Here is a 22,580-nt window from a genome sequence, read left to right on the forward strand (position 1 = left end):
AAATGCTGTTATATTTCAAAAAAAGATACCTAACGTTCAAACAGTCATAAAACAGATACAAACTTCAATAACATGTCGGAGAAATATAGAAAAAGTTCGGGAATTACCAAATTTCATAAAGGAATTAGAATTTTTAACCAACTGTCTGTGATTATATTTTGAGTAAATGTATAGTTGCTAATATTATTTTTTTTCTATTTTTATGTATAACAAATAATGCTTAACTAATGTATTATTAACTTGTAAACATCTTGATATCATTGAATTGATATTACGGATTATATATGGATTATTGAACATTGGAATACTGAAAAATGGAAACTACGTCGGATATTATGGATTACAATTTGGGATAATAATGATTGTAAAAATTTTTTCCCCATTATTTCTATGATTATTACTGTATCACATTTAACACATTTGTGAGCGTTTAAAAAAAAAGAAAAAAAAAGTGTGACGCTGACGCCACGATACGTCAAAATTTGGACCCTTTGCGTCATCTTGTGGCGATTTTCAAAAAATCCCGGGATGTTTTGGGCATTCGAATGTAGTACAAGCAGTAAATAAACTGTTTCTAGCTTCTAGAAAGGTAGATACGGTACCGTACTGGTGAAAAAGACCGTCATGAAGTACCGGTACCGTAATGTAGTACAGTAGTAATGCGACTCGTCGTCCTACCGGTACAGTCAGGCAGTCGTCAGGTGGTAGGATTCCTTCACCATCAAGTCCATGCATCTGAAACAAATTAGTGGCTAACTAGGCTATTCCCATACCGACGTGGACTGGTACCGGTAACTGGTTGACGTGATTCGCCATGTTATTACAGGATTAAGACGTCCTACTGTACCTTAACTTTCCTCTCTCTCGTGATACCATAAATAGGTATTTACTGTTATTGTGTTAACTTAAATCCTATCCCACTGCAGCACTGCAAGACTTGTAAGTTGTAAGCTGATGTTACATTTCTAACCTACTGGCTTAAGGCTGCAGGCTATTTCTGTATTTAGTATTGCAGTGGTTCTCTGCTGTCGGTGTTCCAAAACCTGAAAACTTACCGGTATTCATTCAGTATTTGTAGTTCTTTTGTAGCTAGATCTGGCGTTTCAAAATACATTCTGACATTACAGCATTACTGGTGGTATTTCAATTAAGCTACTGGGATCTCAATATCTGCAGAAAATATTGATTCTCATTTTAATTGTGAACTCTTACTGAATATGGAATACTCGTCTCCACTTGATGAAGAATCAGAGAACACAACCTCCAACACTTTGAATATCACTGACATTGCAACTGCAAATAGCATTGAACATTTGGGTACAAATCCCGATCATTGGTTGCAGGCTTTACAAAATCTTGAACAAACGGAAGATGTGGCAAGAAAACGAAAAATATTGAAGCACTTCTTTGTTAAGTCAGGCAAAGTTTTAGACCCGATTACCCTGCGGAACAATCGTAACTATGCGGTGCTTCTTGGAAAAGAAGCTCTTTTCCGGGCTGAACTCGATGTAGAAGATGCACGTAGCATGTTTGAAATGGCTCTCACACTTTGCCAGAAATCTTCTGTTCTTTATTTAATGTTTGCCCAATTCGAATTGGATCAGGGCCGCAAAAACAAAGCTTTAAAAATACTCCATCATGGTGGAGTTTGCATCGGTGATTCACCTGAAATCACCATAGCAAAATTGAAAGTACAACAAGGCTGTATGAAAATAGATGACATATTGAAGTTGCAAAGAAGCTCATCACCAATGTTGAATATAACTAGTGGCACAATAAAAGAAACCCAATCCGAAGCTACCGTTTCGCATACTAAAAAGTTACCTGTGCAACCAGAATGTGTACTTTTGAATGAAGGTTCAACTGAGAGTTTGTCACGCATTCCTAACTCTTCCTTGAAAGTTGAGGATCTTTATGTTACAAAGTCTCACAAACCAATTTCTCCTCTTCCTAATGAGCTTCGTCCACAAGAATTGGAGGTAAACACAGCATCTACAGCAGCATCACAAATTGAAAAGAAATGTTTTCAAACACCACCTCCATCCAAAATTGACAACAACTTCAGTTTAAGTCTAGATTTCCAATCGCCTGTTTTCAAGGACACAAGTTTAACCTTGATAAAGAAGGGGATTCCTCTATCAGGTCTAGTTAGAGACAACTGCACAAGTAGTTCATCAGTCGGTTCTGGTAGAGATATGTTGAACAAAACTACACCTAGTAACAGACGGGAAAATTTACAGACTCTCACTCAAGAAAACTCTTTAAAACTGCCTACGTCAACATGTATGATATGGAGTGAGAAAAAGCATTCATTGGTTTCTACAGGGAAACTGAAAGATTTTCAGACTAATTTTCCTACTAAGAAAGCATATCGAACACAACTACCAATGAGGATTCCACGAAGAGTTTTAATACAGAATGAAAGCTCTAATTTGGGTTCTGCGGAAAGTTTAGATCTTGCGGACGTTAAGCCGCTTGAAAAATCACCCATGAGAGTGAGGACTGAGAATCTGGTTGAATCATTATCTTGTGCAAGTACACAGAGCACAACATTAAACAACACAAACCAAATGAATGATAAAGAAAATATTATGCCAAGACGATCTGGGGATAATGCTATTTCACAGAGTGCTGTTTCTGAAAAACTTTCTCACTCAAGTGCTTTTCACCCACACAGTAATGATAAAGCGAGCGGTTCGCCAGTACAACCACAAAGTACGGATAAGCCATCACCTCAGAGTAATTGTGATAATCGAAAACAATGTTATCTGGATGAGAAACAAAATACTGACAATCTATCACCACAAAGTAATTGTGGTAATATGGGACAAAATTATTCATATGATAAACAGTTTGCTTATAATGGTAGTAACCATTTGTCAAAATCCACAAATAATATATGTACAGAGTCTCGTCCTACTATTTCAAGTGGCAACAGACATGATGTACATCATATGAACCATAATGTTCGTCATTCCAACTATCATTCAAAGCAGATATTATCAAGTGAAAAATTTGAAAACTTTTCAATTCAACCTATCATGGAACATCCAGTGCATCAAGATTCAACATGGATTCATCCAGCTCACAGAATAATGCAAGAAAAGAAAATATTGGAAATTAATGGAAAACCTTATATTTTACTGAAACTTTTGGGTAAGGGTGGATCTAGTAAAGTCTATCAAGTTCTTGACCCTGTGACATGTGAAATATCTGCTGTAAAACAAGTCAACTTGATTGGATGTGAACCTTGCGTTCTTAAAGGTTACAAAAATGAAATAGAATTTTTAAAAACATTGCAAGGAAATCGACACATCATTAGTTTACTTGATTACGAAATTCGTGAAAAACATCTTTATCTTGTAATGGAGTGTGGATCTCTTGACTTGTCTGCATTCTTGAAAAAACAAAAGGCAGATCATGTACATTTAGATGTTATTCAGATATTGGCATTTTGGAAAAACATGCTTGCAGCTGTAGAAACAATACATAAACATGGCATTATCCATCTTGATCTCAAACCAGCAAATTTTATGCTTGTAAATTACACTCTGAAATTGATTGACTTCGGAATTGCAAACGCAATACAGGTTGATGCCACCAGTGTTATCAAAGATACACAATTTGGAACTATAAATTACATGGCACCAGAAACAATTAAAGACATGTCAAATGGCACTTCCTCTCATGCTCCTATGTTTCGTGTAGGTCCAAAAGCAGACGTTTGGTCCTTAGGCTGTATACTTTATTGCATAATGTATGGAAAGACTCCATTTCAACACATTCATCATCACGTGAAGTTATTTGCTATTACTAATGAGGATCACAACATAGAATTTCCTGATTTTCCACAAAAACAGCTGGTTGATATTGTAAAATCATGTTTAACGAGAGATACGAAAAAGAGGCCTTCTGTTGAATTTCTATTGAAGCATCCATTGCTGAACTGATTATATTCTCTGAAAGAGTCCAAACGGTGATCTTTTTCAATCGATCCATGGTATATTAATCCCTGCTTTTTTTCTATATCGCACATGATTGTATTCCAAACATCAACAATATTTTATTTCAGAGATCTTCATGATTCATCAGATCAAGAGATAATTGAAAAGTTAAAAAATTTACATACTTAATTGACTGAAATTATTTACATAAATAGTATGTGTCTACACTATATATTATCAGTTCTCTCTTTTAATAAGTCCTCATTATAAGCATGTGTTTTTTGGGCTGTGCAAGTGTGATTTAGATCTGAACGGCCATCCCTGAGTTCAATATAAGCAAGGTATATCATTCTTTCAAATCCGTCAACCAGGCGTGGAGTTCCCACTAATGTGGAACTTTACATAATAATTATGCAAGAGATAGGATATGTGGTATAGACAGTCTTTGCAGTTATGTGCCATTAACTTGGCCTCCAACTCTAAAATATGGTCACGTTGAGCCATGTTGTTAAATAAGAGAAAGAGAAAAAGGTTCTCTTTTTGCTTGTGGCGCACTAAGCAAATGAGAAATTTGCTGCACACTAATAAAGTTAGCTTCAATCAAATTTGTTATGCAAATGTTAATGTGTGCTTGTTTCAAGGAACAATGAATACTGAAACGAGGTTCTGTCGTGTCAAGCACACCCTATTTTTGTTATTAATTCCAAGAAGTCCTTTTCTGATTTCAGTCAGAGCAAAAAAATCTATGCTCACAGAGCCACGAAGATGCAAATGGCCAGGTTATTTTGATGGCTTTTGCACAGATAGGATAGTCTTGTTTGCAAATTCATTATGACACGACAATCCATTACGAATTCCGATTTGCTTATTTTCTAAAATTTAAAAAAGTCCTTTTCTGATTTCAGTCAGAGCAAAAAAATCTATGCTCACAGAGCCACGAAGATGCAAATGGCCAGGTTATTTTGATGGCTTTTGCACAGATAGGATAGTCTTGTTTGCAAATTCATTATGACACGACAATCCATTACGAATTCCGATTTGCTTATTTTCTAAAATTTAAAAAAGATCCCACACAGTTTGAGAAACGCTGATCTAACTGAACCCATTTCCATATAATCAATCAAAAAAAACTTGAAATAAGTTCTTCAATATATTATTTGTTTATTATTTTCAATACATCAGACAGGCAAATGAGCTTTCCCCAAATATTAATTCAAGCGAGCCTACAATTTCATAAAACAATACAATAAATATTTGCACTAAAGTAACGAACATTGTACTGCTTTTCTTTGCAAAGCACAGTGTGTACAAGGATGAGAGCTGTTGCATGTGATTATAATCATTGATATGAAAATTTCGACAAATTTAGTTTCAAGTTGTTACAGCTCAATTATACATTTTTTTCCCAATTTACAAACCAGAAGATGAATTTATATTGTTTAAAAACAATTTATGCACCTTTATACCAAATTCTACATGCGGTATACTATGTTAAACTTGAATATTTAAAATAAAATAAATATATCATTTCAAACCATTAAAAACAAACATTTTACATGGATAGTATCAATCAAAAACTATTTTCAATTCGACATGGTTTGGGAGTGTGAACGCATAATTAATTTAATCAAACATATATAATTGGGCTGGCGTAATCAAAGACAAGTTTTAAAATGCCAATAAAAATATATATAACATCTAGATATACAAATTGCACGATTGGGCAAGCATGAAAAGTTGTCTTGCCTGAAATAAAGCCACAAAATGGCATGTCCGGCCTGCGACAACACAAATAACATTTTCTGATGGAGTTGAAAATCACATCCACTCTTATGACAGTTAGCAAATTATAAAAATTATTAAATGATTATAAGGAAGTTATAATATTTGGCAAGTGAAGTCATGAAAATTTCAACTACTACATTGAAATGAAAAACTAAATAATTTATTGCAACAAAAATTAGATAAAATGATTTATTCAAGCTCATACAATAACGAGTTTTACTAATTTGTGTACTATTCCACGATGTGATTTTTATACTTCCAAAATCTTATACATTTTAGTAGCTTTTTGTTGAAAGAAAAAACGTAAATCACCCCACAAAAATAGACACCGGTAGGTTGAAAATAGTATCGATTGTATTAAAAAATAAAACTATTAGAGAAATAACTGCAAACTTTTTAATCGAAGCCGACACAGATCTATGTTTTTTGGTTTTGTTCAGACTAAAGTTTTTTTTCGAACACAAGTTATCTACTTCATATAGCAAATGATATTGTAAGTGCACTATTTAAAAACATCGAAATTCAAGATCATCCCATAATAGAATAGACTGGCTACTGGCTTCTATAGAATCTACAAAGCTAAATGTTATAAAGAAAAAAATTATGAAACTGCATTATTCCCATGTGAAAAGTTTAACCTTATAAAAAATGTACTGCTTAATAAACTTGTAATACATGAAACTCCAATTTCACAGTTGTCGGCAGTTGCAACATCATAAGTAAATAAGGTGTTAGGCAATAGGTTTACATGCGAGTTTACTCAAAGCATAAACAACAGAAAAGTATAAGCAAAATAAAAAGCTAACATCTAGCTGAGTGAGAAGCGCTTGTTTTACAACCCAGTGAAAATCAACATTTTTCCTAGATATTTAGATGAAGCAGAAGTATACTAGAACAAAAATTATCTACGACATATTTCCAGCACGATTTATCATCAGAATAAATTTAGGTGAAAAAAGTACAAACACAGCAGAATTACTTGGTCACATAGGAAGTTGTTGAACAAGGTGATATGATGAAGTAGATCAGGTTTGTAGATTGTTCATGGTAAATGACCAAGATTGTGATAATCTGTTTGAACACTTCGCTAAAGTAATTCCTTTTTCTTCAACATTACGACTATCAAGGCATAAGTTGAGACCTTTAACTCGAATTTCGCTGTTGCTGTTATCAAATTTCTGCAATAAAAGAAATTTATGAGCAATTTAACATTCAGTCAAATATCTGATCTCCAATAGTTATAGAGATGCAGTATGAATACAAATGACATCAAAACATGAATATTTTAAAAATTCATCTGGCAATTTCATTCGATTTCCTGTTTGTAGGAGTTACTATACATGTTTACAATACCACATCAATGAATGCTTTAAATCATAATCTATATCTGTTGAAGCATTAACTGAAAATTATCACCTTGCTCATGGTGTAGTGCATGGTAATAGCCCTTTTAACAACTAACCGATTTGTAATATTGTTAAAATTAGAGATGTACCGATACCACTTTTGTCGCCGATACCAGCTAAAAACGCCGATACCGATACGCCGATACTACAAAAAGGCCGATATTACCGATATTCCGATACCGATACTATGTAATTATTACTTAATTAGGTATGCTGTGTAGGGCAGACGGGTTAAAACAATGGTCTTTAAGTGTTGTTCATAGTACACATTATTTCAGATAAAAAAAAAAGATATATATATCACATAATATGAAATTAATGTTTGGTATCCATATGCTGTAACTGATTAAGATACATTGTACAGTAACGCTAGTAATCTTGGTGTTCAATTGTTAATATCGCGAGCTTCGAATATCGTTATTCGTGTTTAAAAGAATATCGAATATCACCCACACATTCTAGCGCCGCCGTCCTACGTTCAAATTAAAAGCATTTTACAAATATTTAATTTAGTGGCTAATCGTAATCGTCGACGCAATAAGTCAAAGCCAACATGAAAGAATATCAATCAGCACCGACAAAAAGAAGGCCCACCGATAACCGTTGAGGATGTTTTTTTACTTCACTATTTTATAATATTTTACAATTGCTATCTTATATTTTGAGACAGTCTAGGGCTAGGCGGTCAAGTCAATATATCTATAAAGAAATCGTGTAGTTAAGCAGAATTAAAATTAATACCTGTGTAGTGGGATAATTGTGTCGGAATTTAGTTTATCGATGTCGACGGACTAAATGACACTCGTACTTGACGACAAACAGTCAGAATTTATACCCGTGCCAAAAGTCCATGTGCCGTTAATAAGGAAGGACCCCAATTCCACTGTATGATTTAAAACTGGGCGCCTAGTTGCTTTTTGTTATGTGCTGTGTTGATATATTTCTTCATAAAAACTATGTAATATTAAAAATGTCAATATAAAAATTTGACAGCGAAAATAGCCAAATTAGTTGAGCTAGTTTAGCTGATAAATAGCTAAAAACACGTGAATCCTATTCTCTCGCGGGGGTGGGGACATGTATGGCTCATAGCTCACGATCTCTCCAGACAAAAATAAATTAAAAAGTAGTATTCCAACTTATCTTTTAAAACATTCTGGACCATATCAAAAAGGTAAATATATCGGCAATATCGGCCTTAATCTAACCGATACCGATACATGGCCGATACCGATACCCGATACCGATACATCGGTACATCTCTAGTTAAAATCTCATACCTGTAGGGCTGAGTTCTCATTGCACTTCATCAATTTAATGACAGAGCCCTGTGATAATCCATCAACCGCCATAAAACATAAATGCAAATGCATAATTTGATCTTTTTTGTTCAGTGAGAATTCCTGTAGAAGAAAGTTTTCAGCCTAGATAAGCATTTGACTTATCAGTCCAATATAAGCATACACTGGACTGGTTTAGATAACAATTCCAATAGCATTCGAAGCTTGAAAAGCAAAAAATGCCTATACTTATGGGGGATTCAAAATTTTACAACATGTGTGTGTAGTGTGTGTACCAAGTTAGGGTTAGGCCATAATTTTATTCAATTTTCCTCATTTTAGTTCAGGGACTGACTGTTTTTGTTAGCCAAGTGAATATACCCCCTTGCCTATAGGCTTCAGTCCTTTATACAACTTACTTAATGTAAAGCAGCCTTACTTACGGTATGTAATATATATAAAATGATAAATGTAGCAGTACATATCTAGCATCAGTGTTTGTTAACTCCAACCACTCAAATAAACAACACACCTGATTTCCACCCGAATCGTGGCATTCATAAGTGCCGATTTTTCCTCCCTCTAAACTTCCAAGTGTATCCATACACAACGATCCCGAAGATTCTTGTTTAATTGCCCCGAATGCAACTGCTTCTTTGTTTGGCACCCTGACAATTTTCATAGTGATATCAGATCATGAAGGTTAAATACATTCAAAAAGGTAATTATTATTTTGTATCATTTAGCAAGGCATATTGTTAACATCCCTAATACATTTGCTGAATAGCTATATATTGTTAAAAACAAATATTGCACTGTATAATATCAGTACAGTTAATCGGATCTACATTTTTAATGGGCTAAAACACATTTAGAGTCAACGAAGCATAAAAATACAATGGCATACTACGCAACCCACTTCAATCAAATAATTTTTCTTTGAAGCAGCCTACCTTAATTCAGGATACACATTTTCTAGATACCATTTGAACGGTTTGCAATGATTTTTTCTTCGTACTTCTAATCTGTCATCAATGCTAAAAAGGAAACATATTTAAGAAAGACTATTCAGATTATTCGACATTTAAAGGACCTAAACTCAACATAATATATATAAATATGAAACAGGTTTAAGAAAGCAAAAAATACCTAATCAATTTTGGAACATTGAGTATGTTATTTCTTAAGCTAAAATTACTGTTTATTTTGCATGAATTATAATCCAGTCACATATTTATTCACGTTTTATGGCAACACTGAGAGAGCAGTTAGGTGTGCTCAAAACGATTGATCCCAAATAGCACACTTGCTAGACTTAACGTAAAGGGGAGAAAATTGCCTCATACAAAAAACATTGTAACATACTTTCCAAAAGATACCATTTTTGCTGAGGGTACGGCCGAATAATAAAATTCTTTGTATTCATCCATCCATACTTCGGCAGCTCTGCGTGTGTTTCTGGATGAAAACAAAAGCAATTGTAAATAGAATCATTTACAGCTTTGATTATTAGCAAAATTCATGCTGAAATCATGTAATGTGCTAATGATATTTTGAAAAAATCCTAAAAAATTCACGTCAAAAAACATCATTTAATACGCAAACAATCCAATCATATTCTGCATATTAAGATGAATTCAAAATAACGAAAGGTTGCCTTCAAACATCCATCAACAATTATATATACGTATCAGATATGAACTACCTGCATTCAGGGATATTACACTGGCGTATCTACCTTCTATACAAAGCCAGCAATGGAATGTTTGATGCATCACAAAATGATCAATCACGTATGACATGTATAGTTATCCACTGATGGAAGGACTATAGCTAAAGAAGCTGGTTTGCCTACAAAACAACGAAATGTCGACCGATCAACTAATAACTTAGTTGCTCAAGGTATTTGCGGGGTAGTATTAACAATCAATTTTGCATATTTTTGAGAATTTTTATATCTGAGAAGGCTGTAATTTGAATTGAAGATCTCATAATTTAATTTTAGTGAAAACCCAGTGAATTAAACTTTGGTAGATTGGTTACTACGTCCGCTTTCACCACATCTGATTGGCCCTGTTATTGTATGAAATTTCATTTGCATTTGAATGCTGTCTAATGTGAGGTTAAATGCTAATGTTATTTACTGGTCAAGATGCTTCTTCGGTGCCCTAAAGTGACCATGCATATCTGATTGCTGATGTCTTGAACTTGACTAACCCCTTTATTTCATAATAATCAGAACTTTAGGGAATCATCAAGATTCAACTAATAGACAGTTGACCACTGTAAAACTAGCAAGGACTCAGAATTTCCAAATTAGTCTAGTGCAACCACAAACAAAAATGAATATGAGAAATACATACCGAGTAAAAACGTTACCACTTCCACCAGGGAATGTGTATGGATGTTGTTTCCTAAAGACATGGCCGACTCTACTGCAAGGTATAATTTCAAGCCGACCTCCACACTGCCATACCCTGAATGAAATTTCTAAACAAAAAAATAAAACAGTATATCATCAGATTGAAATTAATGGAAGGGTATAAGACAGAAAGCTTACAACGGGGTGAGAGTAGTCCCGATATTTGTTTCTGCAATGTGGCGAAATAAGCAGGAGAAAAAAATAAGAACACACGATTCATAGAATGGTTACACCATTTGACAAGATAGTTCCAGATGTGATAACAAGACTACAATGACTAAAACGTGTTTTTTGCATTTCCAACATGAGGTGAAACTCTCAAAGAGTAAAAATTCTTGCAGTTTTTGCAGTTCCAGATGTGACATACTTTATTCTATGAATAACTACAATGACTAAAACGTGTTTAAAACTCTCAAAGAGTCGGGTCATGCTCTTAACCCACTACTCAGATTCCTCGAATGCACCTTACACAGACCTCGTCCAATCCATAATAATTATGGCTGTTTCTTAAATGTGTTCCCTTCCCAGTTTGTCTATTTGATAATAAAATCTTACAGACTAGTTATATATGCTGGTTCACAAACTTGAGATGACCGAAAAATAAATGAAGTACCGGTATTCTAAAATTCAACAATGATATACATTTACATTGTTCCACAAAATCAAATTACAGGAAATTGATTTACAGTGCTAAGCTATATGATGCTATCAACATCCTTGCAGTTTTGCAAGAATGCAGTACTGTAAAACAAGTATTATCAATCATAATCATACATACCCAAATTCTCTCCTCCCCACACATCCATCTTTAAGTCATATTTTCCAAGTGCGTTAAAGTAATTCTTATCCATTGAAAATAGACCACCAGCTATCATCGGCGTTCTAGAATAGAAAATATTTTTGATTGAGTAAATGCAAAACACAGATTCAAGATCATGTGCGATCATCTAATTTTACAATTAGCTTTTGCACTGGTAGGAAATCTGATCAAATGAGGATCCGTCAAGTACAATCTCACCGAGTAAACATCAAATCATTTCCAAAATAGGGGATCATAATTTTTTTCTGGCACAGACATCTTGAAAGAAGTAACTAAAACTTCTGATGAATTAAGCCAAATTCATGATTCTCATGAAATTACATCGACCGATAACCAGCCTATGGTATTGTTTCAACAAAATAAATTAGAATGGGGATATATTAAATAAAATTGTATCAGCAAATAAAGTGGCTATATTATCATAAAATAAAGATTTATACCAGATCTTATTAAACATTCCACCAGCCCCTCATACCAAAGTCAAAAACGCAAGCATGTAATGAAACAACATCCTTAGCAATTATAGCCTATAGACATGCCACGTGTCTTTTTTGAAACCCACGCAAGCCAGCAAAATTGAACGCACCAAATTTATAGTCACTATGATACTGTTTGTGAAATGATATTATTAACATCCTGTGAATAGTTTACTATGCTCATTGATCAAGTCTCAAAAATTGTTTCGATACATACAAGCTGGTAGAAAATATATAATTGTAACTTCGAAACACAACTTATGTAAATATATATATATTCTCCAATTATAAATATATTAACATGACAAATATATTCCATTGCGCAATAAAGAAAAAATCCAATGACTGAGTGATCTTGAATGGGAAAAACTTGCTTACGTACTTAATTTTAAATAGTTTTGCTTAATTTTGTTTTCAGGTGTGTATCGGATGTTATTATAAGATTAACTACACAATTTCTAGCATGAAAACTGGAGTCATTCACCTTTCTAATCATATGAATATGAGTCAATAGCTCAGACAAACAACCCCGAGGCATTTTGGTTGGTTTCTTCACATCTGATACACTATATTTTGATAAAGAGAGCTACTAAATGTCTATGCTACATAAACAGTACCATGATGAATAATATGGAAGGCAACGAACAAAAATATCATTTTCATCACTGCAGGGTTCAAACACTATGTTCATAATCCAAAATGACCCAAAGCTGCTTAGATTGAAGTTTGCAAGTTAAGTTGACAAAATTAATTGTAAAACGTAACTATTTCCAATAAATAGGCTGAATAAAGTGAGAAAACTTGCAAAAAGGCTGACAGATTGTTGGCGTAAAATAATTTGAATATGTTTTCGGTAGGATTCTGCCATTTAACCTGGTATTAAGAAGAAGGTATATTCTAATCTACCAGCATATTTATAATTGTGATTTCATAAGATGTTGTTACTGAGAAAATGAACAATTTCACAATTCATTGTATTATCATAGTGATGAAGGGATTTTAATCACGATAAATCGGCTTTGGAAGCTTCATCAAACCAGTCAGATTGAGGCACAGTTTCCAAGTTTAATTTAATCACTTTAATTTTAAAAATTCATGACTTTTTTGTCAATATCAAATGCACAAATATCTGACCATTTAGTGGCCTATCGATTCATACTTTTGGACCATTATTACAAAATACTTTAATATCATAGGAAAAAGCTTCATTGCTTAAAATTTGACAGATAATGTCTAAAAATGCACTTAAAATATTCTATAACTATTACGTAATGTTTTATACTTTTAACTAAAGATTTTAAAACTGGAGTTCACCTATGAAATGCTTAAAAATATTGCCTATAAATCTTTGGGACAGCATATATACTTTCGATAATAACAAGAATAATAGCAACATGTGATTATTAAGTGCTTTTCTTAGTTGGGTAATGATGTCATTAAAACTTTACATACTAAAAACTGGCATAGGGTAGTCGAGACAACATGTGTTGTCTGTAACAGCTAACAATGGCAATATTTTTCGTATTTTCTTTCAGTATATTGCATATTACGCCAGGATCCCAGGAGAATTCAAAGTAAAATAATCAAAAGGATTCACACATGTATATTACTTGGATAATTTGTTACATACAAGCTACTGTTTAAAATGGCCCTGACAAAAATCAGAATATATCATCGAGACAAGAAAAATGAAATGTTGTAACTACTATTTGATCAACTTTTAATATCAAGTTATCAAACCTCATTTCAATAAAAATACTTTTGAATCAATAATAATGCAATTTTTCATTCATAAATACATGTAAAAAACATTATATAATTAGTCGGTCTATTTATATAGAGGAACTATTGTAGTATTAGAGCTTGTTAAGAGCAATGTTTTCATGATTTGAATTGAAGCGAGGATATTTCCCTGCAGAGATCTGAATTAGGCCTGGATCTTAGGCTCCACTTAGCTTGTATTGTTTTATAATAGAAATTGAGAAGAAAAGTTATGACAATGAAAATCTTACGCAATAGGTGAAACTGGATTTTGTCTTCTCGCCTTTCTCTCTTCAGCTGTCATGTAATCCCACTTAAATACAAGATTCCAGTCAAAACCTGTGAGTGAAAAATGTTTACTTGCATTAACAATATATTAATAATTTATTATGTTAAAAGGGATGGTTGGTAAGTCAGAAAGAAAAAATCCAATCACTGCTACAAAAACATGGAAGAGTCTTTCCGAACAATTTAAAATATGACTCCGGCTTAGATTACCATATGACAAAAACATTTTGACTTCTTCTTACGACTCAAGGATGAAAGCGATTTTAACTCTCTCTAACTCCACGTTGATAACAAGAACTGTCATGTGCAAAAAATCTTGCCATGTCTTGGAAATCTTATGTCTTTTACCATCACAAAATGGTGTATTTTCACAGATTACATGAAATAGTGATTCGATTTGTAAATACAAAGCAATTGAATCTATGGAATGAATAAAGGAATGAAAGCGATTTTTTTACCTTAATAATTAAAAAAAATATAACCGAGTAGAAATATGGATAGGAAACGCAGCGATTTGATTACTACTTTGATATACAAGTTTCACTATGACGTGATTAGGCTTAAAGTAACCATCCCAAATATGAGTGAACCATGAGCAACAAAAACTAATAATATTGAACAAAAAATATTCTTATTGTTTAAGTAAATTAATACCGAATTTATAACAATACATGAATTTATATGCCAATTGCTTCAGTGTCTGGCCAGATGAGGACAAGCTGATCAGATTATCACAAAAGCTTATACAATGAAGTTCATGTTTAAAACTAATAATGACGTTACTAGCTTGAAAAATAACTAAAACATGTAGATGTCTCTTGACATTTCAGTTACAGACAGACATTACTTAGGTGATTTCCTTTTTCAAAAGAAAGATCAATAATCACAAACAAATTTAAAGCCAATTATGTGAAATATCAAAAATTTAAATATTCAAATAGAAGCTATCTTTTAACCTCCAACAAATTGCTTCAATAGAAACAAACTAAGTGAAGATATACAAATTCATTCTAATAATCTAACTATTTGCATTTTAATAATCTAAATATTCGAAGATTTTAAAAAACGTATCAGGTATTAGGGGTTGCTATAATTTCTGTCAAAGCTGACGTTAACAAATTATGCAAGAACTCAAAATTCCAAGTGTCCTACTAAAATATTATATAAGTTTTGCATTGTGTGAATTTTCAATTTGTTGTGCACATGGAAAAATTAATTTTTCAGCTAGATGACCGAAGCTGGTAATATGGCCCACCGACAAAACAGGAACCTGAGGCAATAATATTTAATGTGATATTTGAAATATATTACCTTAATATATGTTAAACTATTGACGCGATATTTTTCTATTAAACCATACATGTTCATTGCGAACCACTTGTTCATTTCTGGTAATTTTTTTGATTTATAAAATATCAAGATGGTTGAATTGCCGCATAGTGTTGCTGAAATAATCATGATAACAAATATGCACTGCTTGCTGTTCACTGAATAATGATAAATATGAAATGTTAAGCTGCTATGATGGAGATTTTGACCATATGTTAAATGCTATAGACAGCAATATATTCATGGTATTTAAAAAAAGAATGAAATTGGATAAAGTTTCAAATCAAAGTAAAATGGTCCTACCTCCTTTCAAGTCCGCACTTGCACCAATATATTGAAAATTATCCATATTAATAACATCTATAATGGGACAGACGACAGCTTTGCTATTGTCAGCAATTCGCTCTAACAAAGGTTCGAGCCAATTTATGTTGCACTCAACATGCGAATCGAGAAAAGTGAGAACAGGAGCCGTTGCAAAATCAGCACCTCGAACTCGAGACCTCATCAATCCTGAAATAACGAAAAGGTATGAAGCAAAAAAAAGTGGAATAAGAGGTAGAGTATTGTGAATTCCAAAGTAATAACTAGCGAGTGCCGAAGGCTAGACACACACTACAGATTAGCATACAAAATATAGCTGCACTTACCAGAACATAAATATAATTTAGAATATAAATTTCTGACAGTAAGTATAAAATGCAATCAATGACTAGAGAATACTTTGGTGAACAACCCTGCTTTGCACATGAATTGAATTGGGGACGAAAGTTCAGTTCCATTAATTGAATTCAACTGAAATTCTCATTCCTATTTAATAATACATTATTATTAATAATCATTTTCAAAAAAGCTCTGAATTCCCATTGTCGTTTTTATTTTTAGAAGTATGAGTTTTTGTTTTACACAAGAATATGCACAGGTAATAAAAATGTAATCAAAACAGTTTATATCTTGTTTCGTTGTTTTATTAACAATATTGAGGAACCTACTTTTATTACTTTTTATTATTGATTGTTATATAAAAGCTTGAATGAATTTTAACATGAATGAAATGTAATATTTCGATTTTGTGATTACAATTAAATACTGTTACACATTGTATTAAAATAATTGGCAGCCTTCATTGAACTACAAAAGTTTTTTGATTTCATAGTGACAATGATGTTTCTACCTACGGTAACTTAAATATTATTTCAAATACACAAAGTATCACCTCTAATGTAAAAAATTGCCACAGGCAAAATTGAAGCAGACTCGTTAACAGTTATAAAACTATCTATAATTGAGAAACACCTTTCGATTGTATCAGACGGCAATGAACATTTTAAATAGATTCTGTTTAAAGTTACCAGACGATTCAATTTCTAATTTCAAATAAAAAATCAATACATAAAACATGTATAGTAATTCATAGAATCAAATATTAAAAGAAAGAATCTAATTACCTAATACCTAAGTAGAAATATAAAACTTGTTTCCAATAAAATACTGTTAATTGATTATTTTATTAATAGATAATATCACTTCTCAGTATGATTGCTTGAAATAGAATGACATGATAACGTGAGGAAGTAAAACTAATTAAAATAGATCAAATATGTGAAAAAGTGTAATGGTACAATTTGGACATTATTAATGGAAACAACATCCTAAAATATATACAAATTTTAAAAAGAAAACCCAAGACTTTAAACAGATAGAAAAGTTCATACTTTGAGTTTGATTAAAGCCATTTACATTAAAGTGCAACAAAGTACTGAAGCTGTTGTGATCTTCATTAAAATAACTGACATGATTGTTTGTTGCACAAAAAATGCCAAATAATTGGCTCTAAAGGTAAATCATTGGATGGATATAGAGTATTTAAAATGATAATTTGATTTCCCTGTAGAAACAGTGGTCAGCCATGATAAATAAACTACCGTAAATGGATTTTAATTTACTTGATGGATAGAAAAATTTATTCGATTTTCAACTATAATGATTCTAGGAGCCTGACATGTTTTTTTCAGATATGCACAGCACTTAGCATTTTAAAAATTCACTTCTGTACACTGTATGACTCATGACATAGGGTTCAATTACCAGTTGGCATACGATAGAATATCAATGCTAATAGAATTTTCTAAGTCAATGAAATGAAATTTCGGAGTTTTAAGCCAATCAATAAACAATTGGATAGTGAATACTTAAATGCTTTTATACATAAGATGCCAAATATAATTCATCAGAATCATCACAACAGATTGGGTATGATATTTTGCAGTGCTTGGCGAAAGTTATATGCTATGAAAATTTAAATTTATCACTCAGGTATTTGAATAAGATCTCCCATAGCAGCAAATTTAAGTCAAATTTCTCCAAACACAATTGGGGAAATGTAAAATAAGACTTTATTATTATGATTAAATATCATACATAAATGACCTCACCTTCTCTTTTCTTGTTACGTAGAACATGAACTTTTTGGATTTTTTCCATCTCTATGCCATCAGAAGCTGAAAAAATATTTTCAATAAGAAAATTGAGATAATTAATGGCTATAAAGTATTTGATCCATTGGTATATTTTTCATAACACTCTAACAAACAGAATTGAAGAAAAGCATGGAACAGAGTAATAGAAACATTGCTAATGCATTTTGAATTATACAAATAGAATTATTGAATCAACAAGAAATGCTAAAATATATGAAAATGAGAATTGTGAGTTAATTGATTGGCCTGAGAGCTAAGGGTAATAAGCTTATCAATTGAAAAATATAGGCTTTATAACATGGATGCTTAATTTGTCAACTTAAAGTAAAATTTATTTATGAAAAATCCAGTCACACTTACGATCATCACTGAAATCATCCACTAAAATTATTTCTCTTATAAGTTCAGCCGGACTGTTGTTCAATACACTGACAACAGTTCGTAGAAGTGTGGATCTTGCTTCATTATGATAGGTTATGATTACACTGGTTTGCGGAAGTTTTGAAATGTCCCATGTTTGCTTTTCACATCTGTAAAAAGATGTAAAAGTAATGAAAAACCGATTAAAATAATATATCAGCAGGCTTGTTGTTGTTATTGAAAAGTTATGCAAATATCAAATACCTATATATGTCTGTTGAAATTTGCGAATATTAATACAATATGATATCACTACAGAAACCCACTCATCTCACAAAAAAGCAGAATTTTAATAAAAACTTACAAAAAGATAGATAATAAAACCTCATTCACTATTTATGACAAACTAGAACGACCTCAACTAGGTTATATGGACTATTCCTGTATGAGTACAGGGATCTACTTTTCAATAGCCTAGAAAAATGCATAAATTAGAGATTTCTTACATAGTAAGCATTATTAAATAAATGTATATTAAGTGATGTAATCATATTCGAATTAAAAATGCCCTTCACAAATATGAGTTACAATATTACCTAGCATGCCTTGTATCTGGAACTTTTCTATCCATTGGTATATTATCAGATGCTTCTTGATTAAATTTATTACGTTTGTATTTGTCTCCTCCAGCTTTAACACGTTTCGGACCAATATAAGATTCTCCATCAAAATTTTTCCATGAAACCCCATCATGTAACGAGGATCGTTCAAGATTTGTTTCAGGCGCTTGTGTAGCATGAAACTCAAAAATGTTAACAAGCGGCTCTTGATTAGAATTCTTGTTTTGCATTAGCTTGTCCATAATAGCACCATTTTTATTATGATTGTCGAAAGTTATTGAATTGAAATGTATTTTGTTGTCTTTTTCATTTGCATTGGCATCTGCATTATTCCAATGTAAAGGTTGTCGATTTGAATCGCTCTTGACATGAGCATCATCATCATCACTCTAAAAAACAAGCATAGTGGCTGTTGTGACAAACTGATATAGGCTAATATTCATCAATGTGATATTCATCAGTGCCATCAATGTGAAGTTAGCGAGTTGAATTTAAAAAATATACCGTACCCATCCACGAATCTCTTTTTGATCTTCTGACGTTGGTGATTTCATGTAATAAATAGTTCCAGTCAACCACATGACACCAACCACTAATATAAGTTTATTATTTCGTCTCATGTTGAAGAAATCTTTACAATTGAAACGTATTTATAGAATTCAATATAATATCAAGTCTGATATAGCTTTAGTACATCCAAGATCAATTATATTAATCCTGCATCAACCATCGACCATTTTTGATTAATAAAGCTTCACTTCCATGACTTTGAAGTTGTTAGTTATACTCAATGATTGGATATTTTGGAATAGAATAATAATCTGTAACAAAATGATACAATAATGACAACAGGCTGGAAAATTCCATCCAAGAAACGCTTTTAAGAATGGGTAGACCAGTATACAGATAGAAAAATTCCATCCAAGAAACGCTTTTAAGAATGGGTAGACCAGTATACAGATAGAAAAATTCCATCCAAGAAACGCTTTTAAGAATGGGTAGATACAGTATACAGATGGATAGATGTTTCGGCCCAAACAGGCTAGAGTGTGAAGATACGAAGAGCTGGATCATGCTTTTCAGATGCCCTAAAAACTTAAGGCTTTGATGCCCTGAATATAAAAAGTAATCACAATAAGTAAACTAGCGTTCTATGTTATGGTACCTGAAATTGAATAAGTTTTGGTATTCATTACTGATCTGAGACTAAGTCATGATTAATTTACATGATATTGTTTAGAAATGTTTTTTTTTGAAATACTGATCAAAGACATAAAGGCCTACGCTAATCATGCTAATGTATTTTTGTCTAATAGGTATAAGTATATCAGCAAAACTTGATTTTCCCGCAAAAAAGCATACACAAAACACAAACAATAAACGCACAGAAGATTGGAAAAATGCGAAAAACTAGCAAAACCTTTATGAAGGTTTAATACATGTAAATATATACATGGCGCCGACGATAAAGACTAACTTCATCGATCTCTCTCATAGTCATAGTGGGATCGTTGCAACGAGAAAAATAGCTGTTCAATTTCGGGTGCTCGTCAGTCGTCTGCGCGTCTTGGATAGTTTGACGGGCTCTATTTCGTCACTGTGTCGTCATTTTTGGATGGCGTAGTCAGGAGGGGGTTAGGATTGAAATGTGAAAAAATTGTTATGTTAGGCCCACTAGAAGTAGATTAGGTACAAAACTACATGAGACGCGTTTTTACCGTACTTGATGATTCGCGTTCGCTACGCGATTCAAGTCGTTTAATGAAATTAAGTACTGGTACCGTCCGAAAGTAAGTAGCCTACAGCAATGGTTCCCAACCTTTCTACCCTGGCGGGCCAGTGAAATTAAATTAAATGTACTCGTGGACCGGCAAAAATTGAAATGACCGGAACATAAAAGAATAACATATATTTGCGTAATACAATGCAATGTCGGGCACTCAATATGCATCTAGACAAAAAAGTCACACTCAAAATCAGCTCACACGAAGAAAAACTATCAAATAATGTGCCGACCAAATATATTTGCGTAATGAAATGCAGTGCTGGGTACCCATTATGCGTAAGAAAAGCATACATAAAACATCTCACATAAAAAACATGTACATGCCAAATTATGTACAAACGCGATTAACTCTAGTGAAGATTTTGCTGCTGTTTAGTTTCCAATATAGGATTGCAAACGATGCCTCAAGGAAGTTTCTGCAACACGTAGCCCCGCAGCGGCGTGCAGCCAATTTCCTTGCTTCGCTTTAATTAAAGCTAGTGATGAAAATATTTTTATATATAAGTAATAAAAATATAAGTGACTCGTTGAAAATACGGACAACAGTTTGATTGCTCGATTACTTAGCGATGGGTATTTGTTATCAAGAGATATCCAAAATCGTGACAGTGTTTCTTTTTTAAATCTGGACTGTAAAGTAGAATCACAATTTGAATCAAGCTTTTTCATTGGGTTTATCATATTAGTCCCTCTGCAGTTGATAGATGCTTCAAACAGGATGAATTTACATTACAATGACAAAGTCAAACATTTTGACAAAGGTAATTTGGCACCAGGCTCAAAATCCTACTTTGTCTGCTCAAGATACTGGAAAAGATCTCAGCGGCCCATGCTTTTTTGCGCTCCTCGTGACCACCTGACTCTACTGTTTTTTGGTTTGAACAAAGAAATATGCATAACGTTTTATTTGGATGGTCATATTAATCAGAAAAGCATGCTGTACATAAAAAGCATGCGTGCCAATTTTTAGGTTTCTGAATCTTGCGAGATTTGACGGAGCGCATTCACGATGAATCGTAGCCTAAAAAGCAAAAAGTGTGATTCATTGGCGCCAAGATGTCGCGAAAGACGTCGCATTATGACGGCGGAAGAGAAATTGCGAAATAAATCAACCTTGTCTTCGGTTAAGAGATCGGAGCGCATTCGAGATGAATCAGAGCCGAAAAAGCAAAAAGTATTATTACTCGGCGCCAAGATGTCGCAATATTAAGGCGGAAGAGAAATTGCGTAATAAACCAACGCAACCTCGTCCTCGGTAAAGCGATTTAGACGGCATAAAAACAACAAAACACCGAAATTTTCACGCGGACCGGCAAAAAAGCTTCGCGGACCGGCACCGGTCCGCGGACCGGCGGTTGGGAACCAATGGCCTACAGCATGCCACAGGTCTGGTTGGATTAGTCTATATCCGGTTCCTTTAATTACCGGAACGGACCCTAAATTACCGAAACGGACCTTTAAGTTTCCTGGTTTCCGTTCCGGTACCGTAATTTAGGGTCCGTTCCGGTACGGTAATTAAAGGAATCCGTCTATATCAGTAAAGTTAACGTCAATTACGATACTGGTGTAGTTAACTTTTCCCAACTCAAGTAGGTACCGTACCGGTACCGTACGGTAAGTCAGACGGTACCACTTTTGATATAAGTTACCGTACCTGTATACCTGTACCTGTATTATATACGTAACGTTAACAGAATTCCATAAGTACGGTACCGGTAATGGTGGAACCACTATACTGGGTGATATAGATTCTAGGCCTGTACCGGTAGGCCGTCTTTGGTGAAATTTAGACACCACTGTGCGTCTGTCCCTCTCTCTACCAG

General features: G+C 33.3%; 2 protein-coding genes across 2 annotated transcripts; one reads left to right on the forward strand and one right to left on the reverse strand.

The window, feature by feature from the left end:
- The first annotated feature begins 1,108 nt into the window (after positions 1 to 1,108).
- On the forward strand, positions 1,109 to 4,214 carry LOC120348591 (uncharacterized). Its single transcript, XM_039418751.2, has one exon. It carries the CDS (start codon positions 1,218 to 1,220, stop codon positions 3,948 to 3,950), a length of 2,733 nt encoding a protein of 910 aa, XP_039274685.2. The 5' UTR covers positions 1,109 to 1,217; the 3' UTR covers positions 3,951 to 4,214.
- Positions 4,215 to 5,081: 867 nt separating this feature from the next.
- On the reverse strand, positions 5,082 to 19,802 carry LOC120348592 (polypeptide N-acetylgalactosaminyltransferase 2-like). Its single transcript, XM_039418752.2, has 13 exons — positions 19,481 to 19,802; positions 18,948 to 19,360; positions 18,352 to 18,521; positions 17,947 to 18,012; positions 15,815 to 16,024; positions 14,146 to 14,233; positions 11,616 to 11,719; positions 10,779 to 10,905; positions 9,781 to 9,873; positions 9,369 to 9,452; positions 8,948 to 9,083; positions 8,416 to 8,538; positions 5,082 to 6,907 (listed from the first exon to the last, which is right to left on the reverse strand). Exons 1-13 carry the CDS (start codon positions 19,589 to 19,591, stop codon positions 6,755 to 6,757), a joined length of 1,878 nt encoding a protein of 625 aa, XP_039274686.2. The 5' UTR covers positions 19,592 to 19,802; the 3' UTR covers positions 5,082 to 6,754.
- Between the last annotated feature and the right edge of the window lie 2,778 nt (positions 19,803 to 22,580).

Source organism: Styela clava, chromosome 1, assembly GCF_964204865.1.
Source record: "Styela clava chromosome 1, kaStyClav1.hap1.2, whole genome shotgun sequence".
In the NCBI taxonomy this organism is placed as follows: domain Eukaryota; kingdom Metazoa; phylum Chordata; class Ascidiacea; order Stolidobranchia; family Styelidae; genus Styela; species Styela clava.

Coding starts and splice junctions, on each gene's coding strand:
- LOC120348592 (XM_039418752.2), bottom strand. CDS start 19,591: ATGAGACGAAATAATAAACTTATATTAGTGGTTGGTGTCATGTGGTTG. Junction 9,453..9,780: donor AAAATGGTATCTTTTGGAAA/GTATGTTACAAT, acceptor TTTCCTTTTTAG/CATTGATGACAGATTAGAAG. Junction 6,908..8,415: donor ATGAGAACTCAGCCCTACAG/GTATGAGATTTT, acceptor CTTTTATTGCAG/AAATTTGATAACAGCAACAG.
- LOC120348591 (XM_039418751.2), top strand. CDS start 1,218: ATGGAATACTCGTCTCCACTTGATGAAGAATCAGAGAACACAACCTCC.